Genomic DNA, 24,297 nt, shown 5'->3' with positions numbered 1-24,297 from the left:
CCTCACAGTGAAATGCTGAATACAACAGGTGTAGTAGACCTCACAGTGAAATGCTGAATACAACAGGTGTAGACCTTACAGTGAAATGCTGAATACAACAGGTGTAGTAGACCTCACAGTGAAATGCTGAATACAACAGGTGTAGTAGACCTTACAGTGAAATGCTGAATACAACAGGTGTAGTAGACCTCACAGTGAAATGCTGAATACAACAGGTGTAGTAGACCTCACAGTGAAATGCCGAATACAACAGGTGTAGTAGACCTTACAGTGAAATGCTGAATACAACAGGTGTAGTAGACCTCAAGCCCTTAACCAACAATGTAGTTAAGAAAGTAAAAAATAAAAGTAACAAATAATTGATGAGCAGCTGAAAAATAACAATAGCGAAGCTATATACAGGGTGTACCGGTACAGAGGACATTTCTGAAATGTAGTTTAGCAGATCACAAGTGGCCGTATAGTCTTTTCCCAATTCAACCCCACTACTACTTCAAGGTCTCAGAGCGAGTGACTTCCCCGATTGAAACGCTATTAGCGCGCACCACCGCTAACTAGCTGGCCATTTCACATCATTTACACCAGTATAACTTTAGTACGTCCCCTCGCCCCGACCCGGGCGCGAACCAGGGACCTTCTGCACACATCAACAACTGACACCCACGAAGCGTCGTTATCCATCGCTCCACAAAAGCCGCGGCCCTTGCAGAGCAAGGGGAACCACTACTAATAGGTTTCAGAGCAAGTGACGTACCCGCTAACTAGCTAGCCATTTCACATCGGTTACACTAGCAACACATTATCTCTGAATTGTCCCTATTTAGGTGGCAGCTATGGGCGTACACATTAATAAAGGGAGTTCCCCCAATAAATTACAACATGATCCATTGACTTTTTTATCGTGTTAATCTTTGACTGTTGCTAAACAACCCGTCTATAATGCCCTTACGCAGTGTCATCTTCAGTCCCGTTACTGAACAGACAAGTGCAGCGTTTATAACGCAAGATGGAGCCCTTTAGTCAGAGATCACAATTATTTGGGGAGCTTACAAAGTGACCTTTTCATTCAAGACAGGATACATATTTTGTTTCAGGTGATAGCAGGTAGTTTAATTACTTTTTCCTCCAACTTTATAGCAAGCCAATGTTCATATTCTGTGGTTTGGTAACTTCCTGTTCTTTGACAGACTGGCTGGATTGAAGACGAAAAGTTTCAAAAGTGAAAGTATGAGGCGCCCGTCATGCATTTCAACCACAGGGGGACGTTGCGCTTCCACGCTTGACGTGCCCATTGAAATGCACATCCGACGCAACGCAACAAGTGCTTATGGGTAATGTAAAACAGGCTAAATGAATGTAGCTCTGCCCTGAATAACGGGTCGCCACAGTACTACTATCCAAAAGGAGAACTGGCTGTTTTCATTTCTCATGTCAGGGCTCTGGACCAGAGGCTCTGGTTGAAACTTGAAGCCATTTTGGCAATAATACGTGTCGCATACCAGTTTGCAAACAATGAAAAAATATATACATTTTTATTTAACCTTAACTTAACTAGGCAAGTCAGTTGAGAACAAATTCTTATTTACAATGACTGCCTACACCGACCAAACTCGGACGGCGCTGGGCCGATTGTGCGCCACCCTGTGGGATAATCATTGAGGTAACGTCCTCCTTGCGCCATGATTGGCTCAATGTTCTGTCATTCATGGGGACATTACCCAATTGCGAAATCAATGGTGAGCTCAAATTCAAGCCCCTTGGGTGCTGCAGGAGTTCCCAGTGGTCTTGGAAGCACTATAAATCCAGAAAATGACAATTTTCCCACCAGGACCACCACCTTCCTGTACAATTGAGCATAAATTATGTAATATGCCAGGGAGATGTGTATACTGTAGCTAAGAAAATAATGGTTAGTGTATATTGTGTAGTAAGCTGTTAGGGTGAGGCACATGGGCTACTAATAATTTGGTCCATTTCCCCTCATAACTCAGCCCACAGTTCTGACTTGGCAGTGCACATGTAGCCTGTTTTAGACAAAAGTAATCTTTGAATATTGTTAAGAGCTTTCATTGTCTGCTTATATGCCCCCCTTTAGCCTACAGTTCTGACTTGGTGTACAGGGAGTAAACTAAGAATGGCCCATGTTCTGAATTCAGTTAGTGCACTGTCAAATAGCCACCTACGCTCGCTCATTGTCTTAATCTAAACTACCGGGTGCCTCTCATCCGCTCGTCATCCCCTTATGCCATAGTTTATACATCTCAATTGTCAGTAGAAACCACATGTGTTAAAGCAAGTCAGCCATATCAGCTATGTTAATTAAAAGACAGTAAATGAGGCTGAATGAACTGTTTCGCTGGCAGACAAGGCTCCACTGATAACCAGGTGTAGCAGGGGTAAGTATTCACTCCATGGTGCTGAAAGGAAAGCTCTGCTGCCGGGACAGCTTTATGTAGGGCCGGTTATAGTGCAACATATAACAGCTTTATGTAGGCCCGGTTATAGTGCAATGCTAATAAATGTAGTGGCTTGCTGGCACGCAGCCCAACATGTTTTGGGAACAGTTTGCCCCAAGATGTACATGCTAAAACCACCAGCGGCAGTACTTCAATGTACAATACTGGTGTTCCTAGTTAATATTTCAGTTAAAGATACATTTGCTCATTATGAAGTTCTACCCCTTTTACTCACCTTGTCCAAGTCAACCCCTCATCTGAAGTCAGAATCAGCAGTGAAAAGGCACAACAATAAGACCCAGGTCAGTTTCATCTTTATTGGCTGACTATTCAGATATATTTATTCACCATGTCTGACCTCTCGTGAAGCCGAGGACCAGACATCCTATGGGATGCTAAAAGCATGTCTAGTCAGTGTCTAGATGGCGTGAATCTTCTTCCAGCGAGCCAGAGGGCCCGTCGAGGGGATGTATTTCACCCCGCAGCCATCGGGAATCACACGCTTTTCAGCCATCATTTGATCAAAGTCCACGGCGTTGAACTTAGTGAAGCCGTACTTCTTAGACATGTGGATCTGAGGGAGGGAGGGAGAGGTGAGTGATCAGAGGTCCTCTACAGACAGTAATGTTTTCTCAGTGTGTAAAGGAACGTGGACCGTAGACGTTTAAAACCCCCAGAGTCAGAAATATAATTAGCATAAAACTATCCATAAAACTCAGTAAGCTAGAGATCTTTGCATTGGACGAGTGTCAATCCACCGCGTCTGCCGATGTCACACGTACGCATCATAATAAAACGATCCATAAAAAACTCTGCCAGTAAGCTAGAGATCTGTTTGCGTTGGACGAGTCACACGTACGCATCTGCGGTGAAAGGTGGCATAGCCAGAGCGTTGTTCGTCAGACCATGAGACAAACGTGAAAATTAGACTCCTCAAAAAACCCTCTACCGTATGAACGGTTTGGCTACAAACTACTACGACCTGGATGGAAAGGAGACTGTGGTGTTCTCCGTTTACGCTAAAACCTCAAGTGGACTTCTCCGAAGTCATTAGAGCTGATCTGCCAACTTGTATCTGTCGAGTCCAAACCGTTTGGGCTACACTACGACCCCCCCTCTGGAAAGGTGAGTCTCAATGTTGGTTGTTTTGTGACCCCCCCCAGGATGCAAGACTCACCTGAAGGTACAACACAATTATGGAGGTATATGTGAAGACTGTTTAGTGCCAAAAATAGGAGGTTAAATGTGTTTTTAAATCAGATCTTTCTTCCGTCTCTCAGATATAGAACAGACAAGTCAGAACTTTTGGGGGCCTCATCGGTTGTAGTGAATCTGTTAACCTCTTGGAACTATAGGGGGTGCTGTTCCGCATTAGCATATTTGTGTCTCCAAATTAAACTGCCTCGTGCTAAATTCTTGATCGTACAATATGCATATTATTGTTATTATTGGATAGAAAACACCTTCTAGTTTCTATAGAAGTTGAAATTTTGTCTCTGAGTTGTACAGAACAATTTCTACAGCACTTTTCATGACAGGGTTCAGATTTCAAATTTTTTTACCTCTGATCTGGGGTCTGTTTTTAAGGCGACAGTGAATGCTATGAAGAAACCGACACTGCCTACGTCTTCCTCTGGGTGTCTGTACGTCATCACGCTTTCAATGGAATCGATGGGATTTTCACAGCCATTATAAAAGACCAAAATGTATAGAGACCGCCCTTTCTCGTCGTGCGCCTGAAGCGTCAAGGACATCGGACCTGCCTCGTTCCAAATCGTTTTCTAACCAGCAATATTTCTCCGGTCATGTTTTTACTCGTTCTAGGTGTTAAAAACATCATAATGTAGTTAATTTGAACCGTTTTATAGCAATTTATATCCGTTTAGTGCGATTCTGAGGAATTTATTTGTCGTGCACTCTGAAAGTTTGGACACGTTTTGGGATGTCGGTCGTTGGTGGTGGACATTTCGAAGGACAGAGGACATCTATCGACCAAAAGACGTTTATAACATAGAAAGGATACATTGCCCAAGAATCTGATGGAAGAACAGCTCAAAGTAAGCAATATTTAATATGATAAATCGTGTTTCTGTCGAAATATTTTAAACGCATATTTCGCCATTTTGTTTGGTATAGCTTCACTTGGCGAACCCTGTATTGAAAAGTAAGGATAATTTTAAAAATGTAAATCAGCGGTTGCATTAAGAACTAATTTGTCTTTCGATTCCTGTAAACCCTGTATTTTTTAGTCAAGTATATGATTAGCTATTAATTAAACTAGATCACTCTGAAAGATGGCGACCGACATTTTCAGGCTTGTTTTGCTACTATTTTCATTGTGTAACCACGGTTTTGTATGGCTAAATATGCACCTTTTCGAACAAACTGTATATGTATATTGTAAAATGATGTTACAGGAGTGTCATCGGAAGAATTCTGAGAAGGTTAGTGAAAAAATTAATATCTTTTGGCGATGTTGACTTTTATCGCTCACTTTGGCTAGAATCAATGCTGGGCTGCTATGTGCTATGTGCTATGCTAATATAACGATTTATTGTGTTTTCGCTGTAAGACACTTAGAAAATCTGAAATATTGTCTGTATTCACAGGATCTGTGTCTTTCGATTAGTGTATGCTGTGTATTTTTACGAAATGTTTGATGATTAGTAGTTAGGTAAACACGTTGCTCATTGTATTTATTCTAGTCCATTTGTGACGGTGGGTGCAATTGTAACCTATGGCAGCTACCTGAAATATGCACATTTTTCTAACAAAACCTATCCCATACCATAAATATGTTATCAGACTGTCATCTAATGAGTTTTTTTGTTGGTTAGGGGCTATAAATATCTTAGTTTAGCCGAATTGGTGATGGCTACTGGTGTTGGTGGACAAATAAAAGATGGTGGATTATGCTAATGTGTTTTTAGGTAATAGATGTACATCTTTACATATTGTGTCTTCCCTGTAAAACATTTTAAAAATCGGAAATGGTGGCTTTATTCACAAGATCTGTATCTTTCATCTGGTGTCTTGGACTTGTGATTTAATGATATTTAGATGCTACTATCTACTTGTGAAGCTATGCTAGCTATGCTAAACAGTGTGTGGGGGGTGGGGGGTGCTCCCGGATCCGGGTTTCTGAGGCAGTAGAAGTTAATGTATTTGTATCACATTTGATCAGTTATCCCCAGTGTGTTGTGTGTCCGAGCGAGTTACCTTCTGGCGTCCGGGGAACTTGAACTTGGCTCTGCGGAGAGCCTCGATGATGTGCTCCTTGTTGCTGGCCTTGGTGCGGACAGACATGATCACCTGACCGATTCTGACACGGGCCACGGTGCCCAGGGGTTTCCCGAACGCACCACGCATCCCCGTCTGGAGCCTAGAAACACGTTTCATTGACGCACAGACAGAACATGTAATTATGGGACGACACACATTTAATGTTCTTGGACACGTGGAATGAGTCTAACGAAGGTCACCAACTAGAAAAAGTGCAGTGCAGCAAGAAATGAGCAAACAGCAACATTTTGCCAACTTCTAAAACAGTAATCACACCACCCACAGAACAGCTTTTAATTAAATCTGAGGGTCTTTTCCTACTTGCTTTTCGACTCAGAAAAGGTTGGTGACCTCTGTACTACGTAGTTCACTACTGTTGACCAGAGGCCTATTTGCTGGTCATTGACATGGAGCAGCACCTTGTCCATATTACCAGCCGACAGAGGCAGAGCAGTATCTAGCCAGCGTCCTGGTCTACAATCCCCAGTCAGTCCTGGTCTGACACACAGCATCATCAGTTGTAAAGCGTTGTCTCAGCGGTCCCTTAAAGGGGCCAGCACCTCCCAGCTGGCCTCATACACAACCACAGAGTCACTGTCTGCAGCCATTGCACACCAGAACCGCACGGCAGCGGGACTGGTCGGCTTAATAAGCTGCAGGTGTGTTTTAGGAGTTTAGACCAGTGTGTTTTAGGAGTTTAGACCAGTGTACCTGTCGGCCCCGGCACAGGACAACATCTTGTTGATACGGATGACATGGAAGGGGTGCAGGCGGACCCGGATGTGGAAGCCGTCTTTCCCACAAGTCTTCACCATGTACTTGTTGGCACAGATACGGGCTGCCTCCAGAGCTAGAGGAGAGACGGGAGAGTTAACACGGGCTGCCTCCAGAGGAGAGACGGGAGAGTTAACACGGGCTGCCTCCAGAGGAGAGACGGGAGAGTTAACACGGGCTGCCTCCAGAGGAGAGACGGGAGAGTTAACACGGGCTGCCTCCAGAGGAGAGACGGGAGAGTTAACACGGGCTGCCTCCAGAGGAGAGACGGGAGAGTTAACACGGGCTGCCTCCAGAGGAGAGACGGGAGAGTTAACACGGGCTGCCTCCAGAGGAGAGACGGGAGAGTTAACACAGGCTGCCTCCAGAGGAGAGACGGGAGAGTTAACACAGACTGCCTCCAGAGGAGAGACGGGAGAGTTAACACAGACTGCCTCCAGAGGAGAGACGGGAGAGTTAACACAGACTGCCTCCAGAGGAGAGACGGGAGAGTTAACACGGGCTGCCTCCAGAGGAGAGACGGGAGAGTTAACACGGGCTGCCTCCAGAGGAGAGACGGGAGAGTTAACACGGGCTGCCTCCAGAGGAGAGACGGGAGAGTTAACACGGGCTGCCTCCAGAGGAGAGACGGGAGAGTTAACACGGGCTGCCTCCAGAGGAGAGACGGGAGAGTTAACACGGGCTGCCTCCAGAGGAGAGACGGGAGAGTTAACACGGGCTGCCTCCAGAGGAGAGACGGGAGAGTTAACACAGACTGCCTCCAGAGGAGAGACGGGAGAGTTAACACAGGCTGCCTCCAGAGGAGAGACGGGAGAGTTAACACAGACTGCCTCCAGAGGAGAGACGGGAGAGTTAACACAGACTGCCTCCAGAGGAGAGACGGGAGAGTTAACACAGACTGCCTCCAGAGGAGAGACGGGAGAGTTAACACAGACTGCCTCCAGAGGAGAGACGGGAGAGTTAACACGGGCTGCCTCCAGAGGAGAGACGGGAGAGTTAACACGGGCTGCCTCCAGAGGAGAGACGGGAGAGTTAACACGGGCTGCCTCCAGAGGAGAGACGGGAGAGTTAACACGGGCTGCCTCCAGAGGAGAGACGGGAGAGTTAACACGGGCTGCCTCCAGAGGAGAGACGGGAGAGTTAACACGGGCTGCCTCCAGAGGAGAGACGGGAGAGTTAACACAGACTGCCTCCAGAGGAGAGACGGGAGAGTTAACACAGACTGCCTCCAGAGGAGAGACGGGAGAGTTAACACAGACTGCCTCCAGAGGAGAGACGGGAGAGTTAACACAGACTGCCTCCAGAGGAGAGACGGGAGAGTTAACACAGACTGCCTCCAGAGGAGAGACGGGAGAGTTAACACGGGCTGCCTCCAGAGGAGAGACGGGAGAGTTAACACGGGCTGCCTCCAGAGGAGAGACGGGAGAGTTAACACGGGCTGCCTCCAGAGGAGAGACGGGAGAGTTAACACGGGCTGCCTCCAGAGGAGAGACGGGAGAGTTAACACGGGCTGCCTCCAGAGGAGAGACGGGAGAGTTAACACAGACTGCCTCCAGAGGAGAGACGGGAGAGTTAACACAGACTGCCTCCAGAGGAGAGACGGGAGAGTTAACACAGACTGCCTCCAGAGGAGAGACGGGAGAGTTAACACGGGCTGAGACGCCCCCTCACCTTCAGAGGACAGCTGCTCGTACTCGTCAGAGACCATGTGACCACACAGAGGGAACTCATCCACCCTGGCCTTCTTCCTGCCCAGGTCAAAGATCCTGATCTTAGGATCTACAGGAGGGAAACAGGAGAGAGTTTACACTAGTTAATGTTGGTCTCAATGTCTTTAAAAAAGGTGCACTATGCAAGAAAATCACTCAATCTCCTGTTTGCTACAAGTCTATGAGTTCACCTAATTTCACTTGGTGACTAAAGTAGAGCAGGGTTTCCCAAACTCGGGCCTGGTCCCATACATTTACATTTAAGTCATTTAGCAGACGCTCTTATCCAGAGCGACTTACATTTAACCTTTATTTAACTAGGCAAGTCAGTTAAGAACAAACTCTTATTTTTCAATGACGGCCTACCGGGGAACAGTGGGTTAACTGCCTGTTCAGGGGCAGAACGACAGATTTGCACCTTGTCAGCTCTGGGATTTGAACTTGCAACCTTTGGGTTACTAGCCCAACGCTCTAACCACTAGGCTACCCTGCCGCCCCACCCGGTCCCCCCCCCCCCCCCGTAGCAATACACAGCGGATGCAAATAAAAGCTTAATGAGTAGTTTTGTGAATCAGCTGTAGTGCCAGGGGCATAATCCCAAACGCCCCCTCAGGACCACGTTAGGAAAACCCTGGTGCAGAGAATCATTGTAGCATCTGAAACGCTGTGAAATATATTTCACATCAGCAAAAATATTGGATTTTCAGCTGGTGTACAAAACCAAAAGACACAAAAACTTAAAGGCATAGAAATAAAATCAGCCCCTTCTTATACCTGGTTTCAACGAGTGAATTCAACACCGAGTAAAAATATAAAAACGCAACAATTCAGGCAATTAAAATCCATTAAATTCAGCCTTTATGGATTTCACGTGACTGGGTCTAACGGTTCGTCACAGATACCCCCCCCCCCAAAAAATGTAAAGTAGGGACGTGGATCAGAGAACCAGTCAGTATCTGGTGTGACCATTTGTCTCATGCAGCGAAACACATCTCCTTCAGAGTTGATCAGGATGTTGTCCCACTTCAATGGCTGTCAAAAGTGGCTGGATATTGGCGGGAACTGGAACACACTGTCGTAAATATTGAGCCAGAGCATCCCAAACATGCTTAATGGGTGACATGTCTGGTAGGTACGCAGGCCATGGAAGAACTGGGACATTTTCAGCTACTAGGAATAGTGTACGGATCCTTGTGACATGACAACCACTTGACCAAAATGCAATTGTGTTTAGTTGTCCGTAGCTTATCCCTGCCCATACCGTAACCCCACTGCGAGGAACTCTTCACAACGTTGACATCAGCAAACCACTCGCCCACACACCGTCTACCCGGTACAGTTGAAACCGGGATTCATCTGTGAAGAGCACACTTCTCCAGCGTGTCAGCGGTCATCGAAGAAGAGCATTTGCCCACTGAAGTCGGTTACGACGCCAAACGGCAGTCAGGTCAAGACCCTGGTGACGACGCCGAACGGCAGTCAGGTCAAGACGCCGGTGAGGACAACGAGCACAGCTTCCCGAGACGTTTGTGCAGAAGTTCTTTGGATGTGCAAACCCACAGCTGTCCGGGTGGCTGGTCTCAGACGATCACGCAGGTGAAGCCGGCTGTGGGGTCCTGGGCCTGCGTGGTTACACGTGGTCTGCAGTTGAGGCCCGGTTGGACGTACTGACAATTTCTAAAACTACGGTGTAGGCGGCTTATGGTAGAGAAATGTACATTTTACAGAAATGTACAAATTCTCTGGCAACAGCTTCCTGCAGTCAGCATGCCAATTCTACGCTCCCTCAACTTGAGACATCTGTGGCATTGTGTTGTGACAAAACTGCACATTTTAAAATGGACTTTTAGTCCCCAGTACAAGGTGCACCTGTGTAATGATCCTGCTGTTTAATCAGCTTCTTGATATGCCACGCCTTTCAGTTGGATGGATACTTGTGGCAAAGGAAAAATTCTCACTAACAGGGATGTAAACAAATTTGTGCACAACATTAAGAGAAATACATTTTTGTGCCTTTGGAAAGTTGCCGGGATCTGTTATTTCAGCTCATGAAAACACAGGACCAACAATTTACAAGTTGCGTTTACATTTTTGTCCAGTATATAAGTCACTTCTGTGAAATTGGGACTGGTCACTCAAAAAAGGTTACATATTACAGCTGTAAGTGACCAAGTAGACAAAAGAGTAGACTAGCTACACCCTCAGTAGTTGTAAAGTGTTGTCTCAGCGGTCCCTTAAAGGGGCCAGCACCTCTCAGCTGGCCTCATACACAACCACAGAGTCACTGTCTGCAGCCATTGCACACCAGAACCGCACGGCAGCGGGACTGGTCGGCTTAATAAGCTGCAGTTGGGAACACGTATGTTCCCGTTTAGTAGTTATTAGATTCCTCATTAGCTGCTGCCACAGCTACTCTTCCTGGGGTCAAACAGGAATAAACAATGACATAAAACCCAACAGCCTCCATCAAATAAAAAAACAAATGTACAATACAACGGGTGTATTACTAGAGTGTGTCTTTACAGTCTGTGTTGTCCTGAGAGGTATGAGTATTTTATCTAATTTTACTGCTTTACTTGATGAGGAATAGAGTTCCACATAGTACTGTGAGTTTCCTAGCCTCTGTTCTAAACTGTGAAGAGACCCCTGGTGGCATGTCTTGTGAAGTACGTATGTGTGTCTGAGCTGTGTGCTAGTAGTTTATTAAACAGACCCCTGGTGGCATGTCTTGTAGGGTACGCATGGGTGTCTGAGCTGTGTGCTAGTAGTTTATTAAACAGACCCCTGGTGCCATGTCTTGTGAAGTACGTATGTGTGTCTGAGCTGTGTGCTAGTAGTTTATTAAACAGACCCCTGGTGGCATGTCTTGTGGGGTACGCATGGGTGTCTGAGCTGAGCCATTTCAACAGTTCGGGGCCTTCAACATATCTCAGACTAGTGATGCAGTCAATTCAGCATGCAATTGACATTGGCCCTTAAAATGTACACTGAAGGCTAACTGCTCTGTTCTGGGCCAACTGAAATGAGCTGGTTTGAGTGGGAATAACCTCAAGGTAAAGGAGAGAGAACTTACCAGGCACACCGCGACAGAAACGGGATTTGGGGTAGGGCTTGTTCTTGCAGTAGCGGTAGCTGATGGAGAGACAGATGGTTAAATCTAACAATGATCAGCTGACCAGCTACAGTAGCTGCTCGTAGCTAACCGACCAGCTACAGTAGCTGCTCGTAGCTAACCGACCAGCTACAGTAGCTGCTCGTAGCTAACCGACCAGCTACAGTAGCTGCTCGTAGCTAACCGACCAGCTACAGTAGCTGCTCGTAGCTAACCGACCAGCTACAGTAGCTGCTCGTAGCTAACCGACCAGCTACAGTAGCTGCTCGTAGCTAACCGACCAGCTACAGTAGCTGCTCGTAGCTAACCGACCAGCTACAGTAGCTGCTCGTAGCTAACCGACCAGCTACAGTAGCTGCTCGTAGCTAACCGACCAGCTACAGTAGCTGCTCGTAGCTAACCGACCAGCTACAGTAGCTGCTCGTAGCTAACCGACCAGCTACAGTAGCTGCTCGTAGCTAACCGACCAGCTACAGTAGCTGCTCGTAGCTAACCGACCAGCTACAGTAGCTGCTCGTAGCTAACCGACCAGCTACAGTAGCTGCTCGTAGCTAACCGACCAGCTACAGTAGCTGCTCGTAGCTAACCGACCAGCTACAGTAGCTGCTCGTAGCTAACAGACCAGCTACAGTAGCTGCTCGTAGCTAACAGACTAGCTACAGTAACTGCTAGTAGCACTACTAGTTGGGTTGGTCAAGTGGTTGTCAGATACTTTAACATTCAACGAAAATGCCAACCATGTGGGAGTGATCAGAGGTTCTCCGAAGACCGCCATGTTTATTAGTGTGTAAAGGAAATCTAACTTGTCAGCATGTTGCCTCTGAGGTCCCTTAAAAAGGTGCCAGCACCTCCCAGCTGGCCTCATATACAACCACAGAGTCACTGTCCGCACTACAAGGGTTGGGCGATGTCAACCTCTGCCCAATCGCGATTAAATACCCATAAAACATTGATATACAAAGGCGGCGCCCCCTACTGGCCAACCTCCCAAAAGGTCAAATGCAAGAAACGCTGCTAAAAGGACTGCTGGCGTAAACAACTACAGGAGACAATATATTTCAGCCACCAAAAGAAAAGTTGCATATTCCTCTCTGCAGCAAGAAAAGTGTTGACACACAAGATAGCGTCACTGGCTGCGCGTCCTGTGATTGGTTGTAAATCATGAAGGGCCCAAGGGAGGGAATAATAGGCTATATAATAGTTCCCCTTTGACTTCATTCCATCTTGATATCGGTCGCTCTATTTCCCTTCATGCCTGTAAAAGTTTGTCCTTTAAAATAAAGTTGTGATAAAGAATCACCTATAGACAGACTCAGTTGTTTCCATTTGAAAGCTGAAACTTTAGGACATTAAAACACTATTTAATAATACATGTATTTTATACAAAGCGACTAATGCGTGTATAATACATTACATATGGGTGGTCCCGGGAATCGAACCCACTACCCTGGTGTTACAAGCACCATTATCTACCAAATGAGCGACAAAGAAACTCCATAACTTTAACTTGTCTTAAAGGAGTATTTTACAACTTGATTTGAGATGTGTCCTCGACTTGAAAGTAGTCTACTAGTCTAGTAGTCTCTAATCCACGGTTCAGCGCTTTAAACAGCCACTAGAAACTTCCGCTGACCGTAGCCACCACAAGCTAACAATGGAAGTGATGTGAACATTTTTAAAGAGCCCAAATCACCTGAAATCATCTCCGTATATATAGTTTGATGTAACTTGGACAAACAAAAAAACAACATGCCCCCATCACTTTGATTGATAACTTGTGGTGGCTAAAGTTTGTCGTGACTGTTTAAAGAAAAGCGAACCATTGATTAGTTTCTCCTGGACCAGACTACTTTCAAGGTGAGGAAACGTCTAACATCAAGTAGTAAAAGTGACACACTCCTTTAATGCTTTTGATATGCTATTTTAATTAGTAGGATTTGGCTTTTGGCCGTTTGGTTCACAACTGCAAGGAGGGGGCACCATTTATTTTAGATTAATCTTTGCTCAACTAAGGTTTGTGGTAAACTATTCCTTAGATTTTCCCATGTTTCCATGTTTCTATTGTTTGTTCTACCCGATTGCCTTAAGGCCTACCATGTTCTTAGGTTACTCAAAACCGAACTTCAGCCGTTAGATAAATTCATTGTTCATGAAGTACCGAGGGAGGGAGGAAGCCAGCAGGCATAAAAACTGAAGTCATTCAGAACAAACAGATATATGACTAAAATGGGTGTTTTAAAATGGACTGGATTGTCCACTATAAAAACATTGAATGGGCTGCAGCTACATGGACCGGGAAACCTTTTGGGCTGCTTTGGTGAAAATCTCAACTCAGTCTACTTTACTCTCTTGCATTCTGTAAACTGTTTAACATTTATAGAGAGAGGTTATGCAGGCGATAAAGGAGAGGTTATGCAGGCGATAAAAGGAGAGAGGTTATGCAGGCTATAAAGGAGAGAGGTTATGCAGGCTATAAAGGAGAGAGGTTATGCAGGCTATAAAGGAGAGAGGCTATGCAGGCTACAAAGGAGAGAGGTTATGCAGGCTATAAAAGGAGAGAGGTTATGCAGGCTATAAAAGGAGAGAGGTTATGCAGGCTACAAAGGAGAGAGGTTATGCAGGCTACAAAGGAGAGAGGTTATGCAGGCTACAAAGGAGAGAGGTTATGCAGGCTATAAAGGAGAGAGGTTATGCAGGCTATAAAGGAGAGAGGTTATGCAGGCTATAAAGGAGAGAGGTTATGCAGGCTATAAAGGAGAGAGGTTATGCAGGCTATAAAGGAGAGAGGTTATGCAGGCTAAAGGAGAGAGGTTATGCAGGCTAAAGGAGAGAGGTTATGCAGGCTACAAAGGAGAGAGGTTATGCAGGCTACAAAGGAGAGAGGTTATGCAGGCTATAAAGGAGAGAGGTTATGCAGGCTATAAAGGAGAGAGGTTATGCAGGCTATAAAGGAGAGAGGTTATGCAGGCTATAAAGGAGAGAGGTTATGCAGGCTACAAAGGAGAGAGGTTATGCAGGCTAAAGGAGAGAGGTTATGCAGGCTACAAAGGAGAGAGGTTATGCAGGCTATAAAGGAGAGAGGTTATGCAGGCTATAAAGGAGAGAGGTTATGCAGGCTATAAAGGAGAGAGGTTATGCAGGCTATAAAGGAGAGAGGTTATGCAGGCTATAAATGAGAGAGGTTATGCAGGCTATAAAGGAGAGAGGTTATGCAGGCTACAAAGGAGAGAGGTTATGCAGGCTATAAAGGACTACGTCACTCAGCTCTTCACTGTGTGGTTCCAGTCAAGTTAAACTATACATCGGCCATCACTTCACAACGTAGTAACCATTAACGACAGCGGTCAGTCTGATAGGTAATATCAGCCAACCCTAGTCGGCAGCCACTGCACACTAGAGCCACACTGGTTTAATAAGCTGCAGGGGTGACCACGACAAAAAAAAAGCTTCTATCTCAAGGCCATCAGACTTAAATAACCATCACTAGCCAGCCTCCACCCAGTACCCTGCCATTAACTTAGTCGCGGTCACTAGCCAGCCTCCACCCAGTACCCTGCCATTAACTTAGTCGCGGTCACTAGCCAGCCTCCACCCAGTACCCTGCCATTAACTTAGTCGCGGTCACTAGCCAGCCTCCACCCAGTACCCTGCCATTAACTTAGTCGCGGTCACTAGCCAGCCTCCACCCAGTACCCTGCCATTAACTTAGTCGCGGTCACTAGCCAGCCTCCACCCAGTACCCTGCCATTAACTTAGTCGCGGTCACTAGCCAGCCTCCACCCAGTACCCTGCCATTAACTTAGTCGCGGTCACTAGCCAGCCTCCACCCAGTACCCTGCCATTAACTTAGTCGCGGTCACTAGCCAGCCTCCACCCAGTACCCTGCCATTAACTTAGTCGCGGTCACTAGCCAGCCTCCACCCAGTTACTCAACTCTGCACCGTAGATGCTGCTGCCCAATGTACATAGAATCACTGGTCACTATAATAATGTTTACATACCATTTTACCCACTTCATATGTATATACACTATATTCTAGTCAATGCCATCCTATTCAACCATTGCTGTGTGTATTACACACACACCATTCTATCCTACGTTCTCTTCAGATAGACATTATGGATATAGTACACATCCCATCCCTCCTTAAACACACACAACGCCTTCGGAAAGTATTCAGACCCCTTGACTTTCCCACATTGTTAGGTTACAACCTTATTCTAAAATTGTTTCCCACTCAATCTACACACAATACACTCATAATGACAAAGCAAAAACATTTGAAAAATTTACAAAATGTATGTAAACTGAAATATGACATTTACATAAATACTCAGACCCTTCAGTACTTTGTTGAAGCACCTTTGTCAGCTATTACAGCCTCAAGTCTTCTTGGGTATGACAAGATTTGCACACCTTTATTTGGGGAGTTTCTCCCCTTCTCTGTAGATCCTCTCAAGCTCTGTCAGGTTGGATGGGGAGCTTCGCTACACAGCTATTTTCGATTGGGTTCAAGTCCGGGCTCTGGCTGGGCCACTCAAGGACATTCAGAGACTTGTCCTGAAGCCACTCCTGTGTTCTCTTGGCTGTGTGCTTAGGGCCGTTGTCCTGTTGGAAGGTGAACCGTTGCCCCAGTTTGAGGTCCTGAGCACTCTGGAACAGGTTTTCATCAAGGATCTCTGTACTCGGTCCGTTCATCTTTGACTCGATCCTGACTAGTCTCCCAGTCACTGCCGCTTAAAACCATCCCCACAGCATGCTTCTGCCACCACCATGCTTCACCATAGGGATGGTGCCAGGTTTCCTCCAGACGTGACACTTTGCATTCAGGCCAAAGAGTTCAATCCTGGTTTCATCAGACCAGAGAATCTTGTTTCTCATTGTCTGCGAGTCCTTTAGGTGCCTTTTGACAAACTCCAAGCGGGCTGTCATGTTCCATTTACTAAGGAGTGGCTTCGATCTGGCAACTACCATAAAGGCATGATTAGTGGAGTGCTGCAGAGATGGTTGTCCTTCTGGACGGTTCTCCCATCTACACAGAGGAACTGTGGAGCTCTGCCAGAGTAAACATTGGCCCTTCTCCCCCAATTGTTGTTTGGCCACGTGGCCAGCTCTAGAAAGTCTTGGTGGCACCAAACTTCTTCCATTTAAGAATGATGGAGGTCACAATTCCTTAGACCTCATGGCTTGGTTTTTGCTCTGACATGCGATGTCAACTGTGGGACCTTATATAGACAGGTGTGTGCCTTTCCAAATCATGTCCAATCAATTGAATTTACCTCAGATGGACTCCAATCAAGTTGTAGAAACATCTCAAGGATGATCAAAGGAAACAGGATGCACCTGAGCTCAATTTCGAGTCTCATAGCAAAGGGTACGAATACCTGTATATAAGATATCTGTTCTTCATTAATTTACTAATTTCTAAAAATCTGTATTTTCTTTGTCATTGTGGGGTATTGTGTGTTGATCCCCCCCAACCCATTTTAGATTAAGGCTGTAGCGTAACAAAATGTGGAAAAAGTGAAGGGGGCTGAATACTGTCTGAATGCATCATATATCCATCACTGTATCTACACTACACATCTATCACAACCCTTCAGGATAGAGCTCACTGGCCTGGGAGACAGGTTCATAGAAAAGCTATCCTCCCTCTATTTCTATCATAACGTTTTATCCCAGCTTGCCTTTATTTTTCATTTAATTTACATTTTTTAGTAACTTAGCTGACACTTATCCAGAGCGACTTGGTCATTGCATTCAAGTGTAATAGTGTCTAAGCAGTCTCTCGTCCTGTATCGGTCTCTCTGTAGAGATAAGTGGATAAGGACCAGAAGTTGCCTGTAGTGTGGAAACACACACAGCTCGTTTAACTATTTCTACATTCCAGTCTTTTAGATGTGTGTATTGTTAGATATTACTGCACAGTTGGAGCTAGGAAAACAAAAACTTTCGCTACACCCACAACAACATCTAAATATGTATGTAAATGAGATCCTAAGGATGTTTAGACATTCACGTATCTTTATTCTGTACAGTAAACCTCATTATGCTGTGTAATGTGTACCATTAATCACAGACCAACGTAATAACCAATAAACTCCATAATAAGTATGTTGATCTACCCACAAGTTGCAATGGCTAGTTATGCTACCTAATGCCATTAGCAGTGTTACCCTTCTAATCCAGCTAGCTACATTAGCTAGGTGAATGACAGGGCTGTAGACATCGCTAACAGTGTGTAACATGGCATCAAGCAAGCTAGTTGAATGAAACCACGCAAATTGACGTTACGGCATATAAATAATTTGACATCAACCCTGCGAATGTAGCTAGCTAATTACTGCACATGGTGCAGACACATCCACCATTTTGTATTTTCACATAGTGTCAGACTTTATTTGAGCTAAAACCATGACAAAAACACTCACCATCGGGCTGGCCGGCGACCCATGTCTGCGATCTGTTAAAATAACACAAACACTTATTACGAATGGAAAGTAGCTAGGGTCCTAGAATGGACAAATACATTATTTTCTATACTTTTTAGAAGAGCGGCAGAGACCACGATGTCACCGTGTACTCACCGAATGGAGGAAAGGAAGTTAGACAGACTTCCGCTGCGTCATATGGGTGGGTTCGGGTGGAGAAATTATATGGTAAAAACATGCCTCTTTTATTTTTGATTTGTGTAAGGACTTTTGTAATCACACGTGAATTATGGTTAGTAATCGTAAATGTTTTATTGAATATTTTGTCTGTAAAATTTCCTCCGCAACAACTAGCCAACCGTGGAGCATCTTGGGAAGAGTAGTTTTACCAAAGAGATTTATAATTAACCCAAGATCGTTCAGCTCTGTCGTTTACATTAGGAGCAAATTAAGCATAGTCGGCAGAACAAGCCAGGTGGGCAAAGCAAAGCCTTGCAAACGGCAAGTGGGGATCCATAATAAATACAAATACAATATAAATATTGGCACATTATAGCATTTATTTGCATAGTTCCGTTAAGGATTGCCTCCTCTGTGAAGTGCGAGTGTGCACAAATTCAATTCGACCTTGCACTCCGAAACAAAACTTTTTTTTAAACTTTAGCAAAGCGTCAAGTCTCTAAAACTTCGTGCACTGTATTCGTAAGAGATTCTTGTTTTGGGAACAGAACACCGATATCACATGTTTCATCAATGAGAAAACTGGCAGAATGTCGGACACAGTTTCAACAAGTTCCATCTTCTCCCATTACCTGCGACTGGACTTCCGCTCACCAACATATTTGGTGGTGAGAAAATGTTCTAAAGGGATGCTACAACTTTATAGCCACGGTGATGTGTCTGGGTTACCCCTTCTGTCTGTGGTTTAACCACAGATAGAACAATGACAGATATTTCACCAGATGTATAAATGTGAAACACCCGCTTGGCGTTTCCACTCACTACCAAACATCGCATTGACAAGAAACCCAGTGGCTGGCAGTGGGAGAAGATGGATTTTGGCCGATATTCTGCTAAATTTTCTCAACGATTAAACAAAGTAGGTGTTCCCTCACAGAAATATGAAAATATATGCTAGAACTTGCTAATAATATGTCGCTAGCTCGTGCTTGGCTTTGCCCACTATGACTCATTTGTTCCCGTTTGAAACGACGGGCTCTGGTCTATCTTAGTTCTACAAATCTTTGGTTTTACTAAGAACACGGGAGGGCAAGAGGAGGATCACAGAGTTTGGGATGAGATGAGGAGGAGGAAAAAACGGAACACAACTGAACATGTTGATAATATTAGTTTGAGTTGGTGATGGTGGTGTTATTTTTTAAAATTATTATTTGTTAGTGACGACAGAGACTAAAACCGGCGATATTTTGCGTTTTAGAAGCTGCTATGGCCCATTTTCACAGGGGGGGGCGACAAATACCAGACTACCTAGGAGTCTAGACTGTAAACTCTCCTTCCAGACTCACATCAAACATCTCCAATCCAAGATTAAATCTAAAATCGGCTTCCTATTTCGCAACAAAGCATCCTTCACTCATGCTGCCAAACATACCCTCGTAAAACTGACTATCCTACCGATCCTTGACTTCGGTGATGTCATTTACAAAATAGCCAACACTCTACTCAACAAATTGGATGCAGTCTATCAGAGTGCCATCCGTTTTGTCACCAAAGCCCCTTATACTACCCACCACTGCGACCTGTATGCTCTCGTTGGCTGGCCCTCGCTACATATTCGTCGCCAAACCCACTGGCTCCAGGTCATCTATAAGTCTTTGCTAGGTAAAGCTCCGCCTTATCTCAGCTCACTGGTCACCATAGCAACACCCACCCATAGCACGCGCTCCAGCAGGTATATCTCACTGGTCATCCCCAAAGCCAACACCTCCTTTGGCCGCCTTTCCTTACAGTTCTCTGCTGACTGGAACGAATTGCAAAAATCCCTGAAGTTGGAGACTAATATCTCTAACTATCTATAACTTAAAGCGTCAGCTGTCAGAGCAGCTTACCGATCGCTGCAGCTGTACACAGCCCATCTGTAAATAGCCCAACCACCTACCTCATCCCCATATTTGTTTTCGTTTTTCTGCTCTTATGCACACCAGTATTTCCACTTGCACATCCTCATCTGCACATATATCACTCCAGTGGAAATTGCTAAATTGTAATTACTCCACCACTATTGGCCTATTTATTGCCTTACCTCCTTACTTCATTTGCACACATTGTATATAGATTTTTCTATTGTGTTATTGACTGTATTGTAACGACCCGGTATTGTGTTCTGTGTTTGTGGGTGTGTTATGGTTCTCATGGCTACTAGCAGGGGTTAAATATGTCAGGACAGATGGAAAGGTTGGGGGGGTATGATGGGTAATCCCGCGGGATTTGGAAATGCATAAAGAGGGATGAGTGTCTCATATCTCTCTTCTGTTCGGGCCTTGATCTGTTCCTATGAGAGTGACCTTAACTCGACATGTATAATTGTGTACGTTCGGCATTTAGCGGCGTGGGCTGTGGCCTGAACAATAGCCCAGTTTAGGAATAAACCTGTGTTCTAACCTGTACACCTAGAGTCCGTCTCTTTTCTCTTTAATGACCCAGCCGGGTCATTACAGGATGTTTGTTTATCCCATGTGTTTATCTGTGTCGTGTGTGTTGCACTGCTTTGCTTTATCTTGGCCAGGTCGCAGTTGTAAATGAGAACTTGTTCTCAACTGGTCTACCTGGTTAAAAATATATATATATAGATATTCATATCATCCCTGATATTCTATCATCCGTGATATTCATATCATCCCTGATATTCATATCATCCCTGATATTCATATCATCCCCGATATTCATATCATCCCCGATATTCATATCATCCCCGATATTCATAGCATCCCCGATATTCATAGCATCCCCGATATTCATATCATCCCCGATATTCATATCATCCCCGATATTCATATCATCCCCGATATTCATATCATCCCCGATATTCATAGCATCCCCGATATTCATATCATCCCTGATATTCATATCTTTCCCGATATTCATAGCATCCCCGATATTCATATCATCCCCGATATTCATAGCATCCCTGATATTCATATCATCCCTGATATTCGTAGGAGCCTAAAACACAACCTTAAGGGATCTAAATGAACAGAATGGGTACCTGGAGGAAAATGGCGAGGGTCATGCTTTTTCAATTTCAGTCAAAGGGGGGGTTTTCATTTTTTTTTTAAATCGAGTCAAGTGGAGGGTTATGTAATTTGTAATTGATGAAATGTCAATATTTCTCAGTGTTTTAAAATAGTTGCTTATTAGATTATATATGTTATAGATTATAGATGTAGATGATTATAGATTATAGATATTATAGATGTGTGCCCGATGCTGGCCCTCGTCTCTGATTCTCCGCTGAGCGGCAATATAAAGCGCAACTATAGTATATTTAGTGTGGTCTCAATGAAATGATCCGTAGCCTATAGGCTATAGGCTACGAAGTACATACTCAGAGAAGCCCAGAAATGATCCATAGCCTACAGGCTATAGGCTACGAAATACATACTCAGAGAAACCCAGAAATGATCCGTGGCCTACAGGCTATAGGCTACGAAGTACATACTCAGAGAAGCCCAGAAATGTTCCATAGCCTATAGGCTATAAGCTACGAAGTACATACTCAGAGAAGCCCAGAGCTAAGTTGTATTTCTAACATAGCTGCTAGGATGGTCTAAAATACAAGTAAGCTGCATCACACACTGTAATGGATTTTCCAACCCTGAGCCTGGCCTGTTCTTACTGATAAAAAAATAGCTAGCTAATCAACAACTGCAAGGATGTATTTGAGAGAGTTCATTGTGCAAATGTATTTATGTTTTCAATAAACATTGAAGATGAGAGTTTACATATTGTTAACAATCTAAGCCAACCCCGTCTGTTTTGCCCCATAGTTACACACACCTCGATTCTGAATGACCAGCCCCTCTATATCTCACTCGATACAAAACATGGATTTAATATCTTTCTGAAATGTCTGTGTTTTTTTTGTAGAACCACCTGCAACTGGATATTGACGTTTCGAAGATACTTTTCACCAAATCGAGAAGGAAAAAAGTATCGGAAAGAACATGTTAGTTGGGAAAAAAATCTATGACGCTGTTCCTGTAACGGCCAGAAATGGACACCAAAAATCTTTGGTTGTATTACATGATCTGGCGTACGATCTGTAGCTAGAAGATGGACTACTACTCCAACCTGTCTGATGACACTGTTAGCAACGACAACTGTGTTTGGACATTATTTTACCAACGCGCCATTTTAAGTATGTAGGACAGATGAAAATGATCGCGGAAAAATGGAAGCTAACTACATTTGGAAGTTATGGGGGCTTTTTAGACACTCCCAGGTTCCAGCTGTTTCCTACTGTGGCCGGCAGGGGGCGGCATTGTACCAGAAGAGCAGCTCCCATATTGTCTATAGTCCTCTCTCTGTACTGACTAGATCTTGTCTCTGTCCCTCCTCTAGTTCTCTCTCTGTTCCTCTATAGTCCTCTCTCTGTACTGAGTAGATCTTGTCTCTCTGTTCCTCTATAGTCCTCTCTCTGTACTGACTAGATCTTGTCTCTCTGTTCCTCTATAGTCCTCTCTCTGTACTGAGTAGATCTTGTCTCTCTGTTCCTCTATAGTCCTCTCTCTGTACTGACTAGATCTTGTCTCTCTGTTCTCTCTCTGTTCCTCTATAGTCCTCTCTCTGTACTGACTAGATCTTGTCTCTCTGTTCCTCTATAGTCCTCTCTCTGTACTGACTAGATCTTCTCTCTCTGTTCCTCTATAGTCCTCTCTCTGTACTGAGTAGATCTTGTCTCTCTGTTCCTCTATAGTCCTCTCTCTGTACTGACTAGATCTTGTCTCTCTGTTCTCTCTCTGTTCCTCTATAGTCCTCTCTCTGTACTGAGGAGATCTTGTCTCTCTGTACTGACTAGATCTTGTCTCTCTGTTCTCTCTCTGTTCCTCTATAGTCCTCTCTCTGTACTGAGTAGATCTTGTCTCTCTGTTCCTCTATAGTCCTCTCTCTGTACTGAGTAGATCTTGTCTCCCTGTTCCTCCTCTAGTTCTCTCCATGTAGTGATGAGATTCAGTCTGACTCAGAGCTCCAGTATGAGGTCATACTAATGCAGAACAAATGTTTTAACGACGAGGGAGGCTGGACAATGTTAGGAATTCTAGCCTTGGTTTGACTCCACACATAGAACATACCCAATATAGACCTATACTGTTCAATGTTTCAATGAAACAGCAGGCCTTAACTAGTTCATTTCTTTAGATTAATTTAACTAGGCAAGTCAGTTATGAACAAATTCTTATTTACAATGACGGCCAAACCCAGAGGACGCTGGGCCGATTGTGCGCCGCCCTATGGGACTCTCAATCACGACCGGTTGTGAAACAGCCTGGAATCGAACCAGGGTCGGTAGTGACGCCTCTAGCACTGAGATGCAGTGCCTTAGACCGCTGCGCCACTCGTGTTAAATGGTAAGGCTCTTTAGGTACTGCACAGTAACCTCTATTAGAACTAGCCTACTCCACACACTGCAAGCTGAGCGTTTAGTTTGTGCAAAGGTGTGTGTGTGTGTGTGTGTGTGTGTGTGTGTGTGTGTGTGTGTGTGTGTGTGCGTGCGTGCGTGCGTGCGTGCGTGCGTGCGTGCGTGCGTGCGTGCGTGCGTGCGTGCGTAGGCCCTCACACGGCTCAGTCCACACTGGCGACTCTTATCTGATGTTCAGCCGTAGAGAAGTGTTTATTCAATGACTTCCGCTGTTATACTGATATCACTCTTATATTTACCTTTATAATACAACATGCCTGCACCACGGCTGTCAATGATCACTCTGTCAAGTATATGATAAGAGGATAAACGTGTGTGTGTGTGGGCGGCCGGGCGTGTCGCGCGTGTGTTTCTGTGAAGCTCACTTCCTAAATATTTCCTTTCTGAGAGCCATGGTCATGGTGTTACTCACCACACCCTCAGTGTCACACTCACACACATACACACATACACACACACACACGCACGCACGCACGCACGCACGCACGCACGCACGCACGCACGCACGCACGCACGCACACACACACACACACACACACACACACACACACACACACCTTTAGTCATTAGTCAGAAAGCCTGCTGTGTTACTACATACCAACCCCTCACTGTTACTACATACCAACCCCTCACTGTGTTACTACATACCAACCCCTCACTGTTACTACATACCAACCCCTCACTGTGTTACTACATACCAACCCCTCACTGTGTTACTACATACCAACCCCTCACTGTGTTACTACATACCAACCCCTCACTGTGTTACTACATACCAACCCCTCACTGTGTTACTACATACCAACCCCTCACTGTGTTACTACATACCAACCCCTCACTGTGTTACTACATACCAACCCCTCACTGTGTTAC

At 44.9% G+C, this 24,297-nt stretch overlaps 1 protein-coding gene and 2 non-coding genes across 3 annotated transcripts; all 3 read right to left on the bottom strand.

The window, feature by feature from the left end:
• Nucleotides 1–2,753: 2,753 nt before the first annotated feature.
• Nucleotides 2,754–17,899, bottom strand: rpl10 (ribosomal protein L10). The gene is made up of 6 exons (XM_055932765.1): nt 17,766–17,899; nt 11,295–11,353; nt 8,184–8,291; nt 6,450–6,588; nt 5,676–5,838; nt 2,754–3,030 (listed from the first exon to the last, which is right to left on the bottom strand). Exons 1-6 carry the CDS (start codon nt 17,786–17,788, stop codon nt 2,875–2,877), a joined length of 648 nt encoding a protein of 215 aa, XP_055788740.1. The 5' UTR covers nt 17,789–17,899; the 3' UTR covers nt 2,754–2,874.
• LOC129861552 (small nucleolar RNA SNORA70) lies at nt 6,265–6,397 on the bottom strand. The gene has a single exon (XR_008760624.1). It is a non-coding gene; the product is annotated as a small nucleolar RNA SNORA70 (small nucleolar RNA).
• LOC129861551 (small nucleolar RNA SNORA70) lies at nt 10,438–10,570 on the bottom strand. Its single transcript, XR_008760623.1, has one exon. It is a non-coding gene; the product is annotated as a small nucleolar RNA SNORA70 (small nucleolar RNA).
• Nucleotides 17,900–24,297: the final 6,398 nt, after the last annotated feature.

Source organism: Salvelinus fontinalis, chromosome 8 (assembly GCF_029448725.1).
Source record: "Salvelinus fontinalis isolate EN_2023a chromosome 8, ASM2944872v1, whole genome shotgun sequence".
Taxonomy (NCBI): domain Eukaryota; kingdom Metazoa; phylum Chordata; class Actinopteri; order Salmoniformes; family Salmonidae; genus Salvelinus; species Salvelinus fontinalis.
The sequence above is the reverse complement of the archived record's forward strand: the minus strand, read 5'-3'. Positions and strand labels throughout refer to the sequence as shown.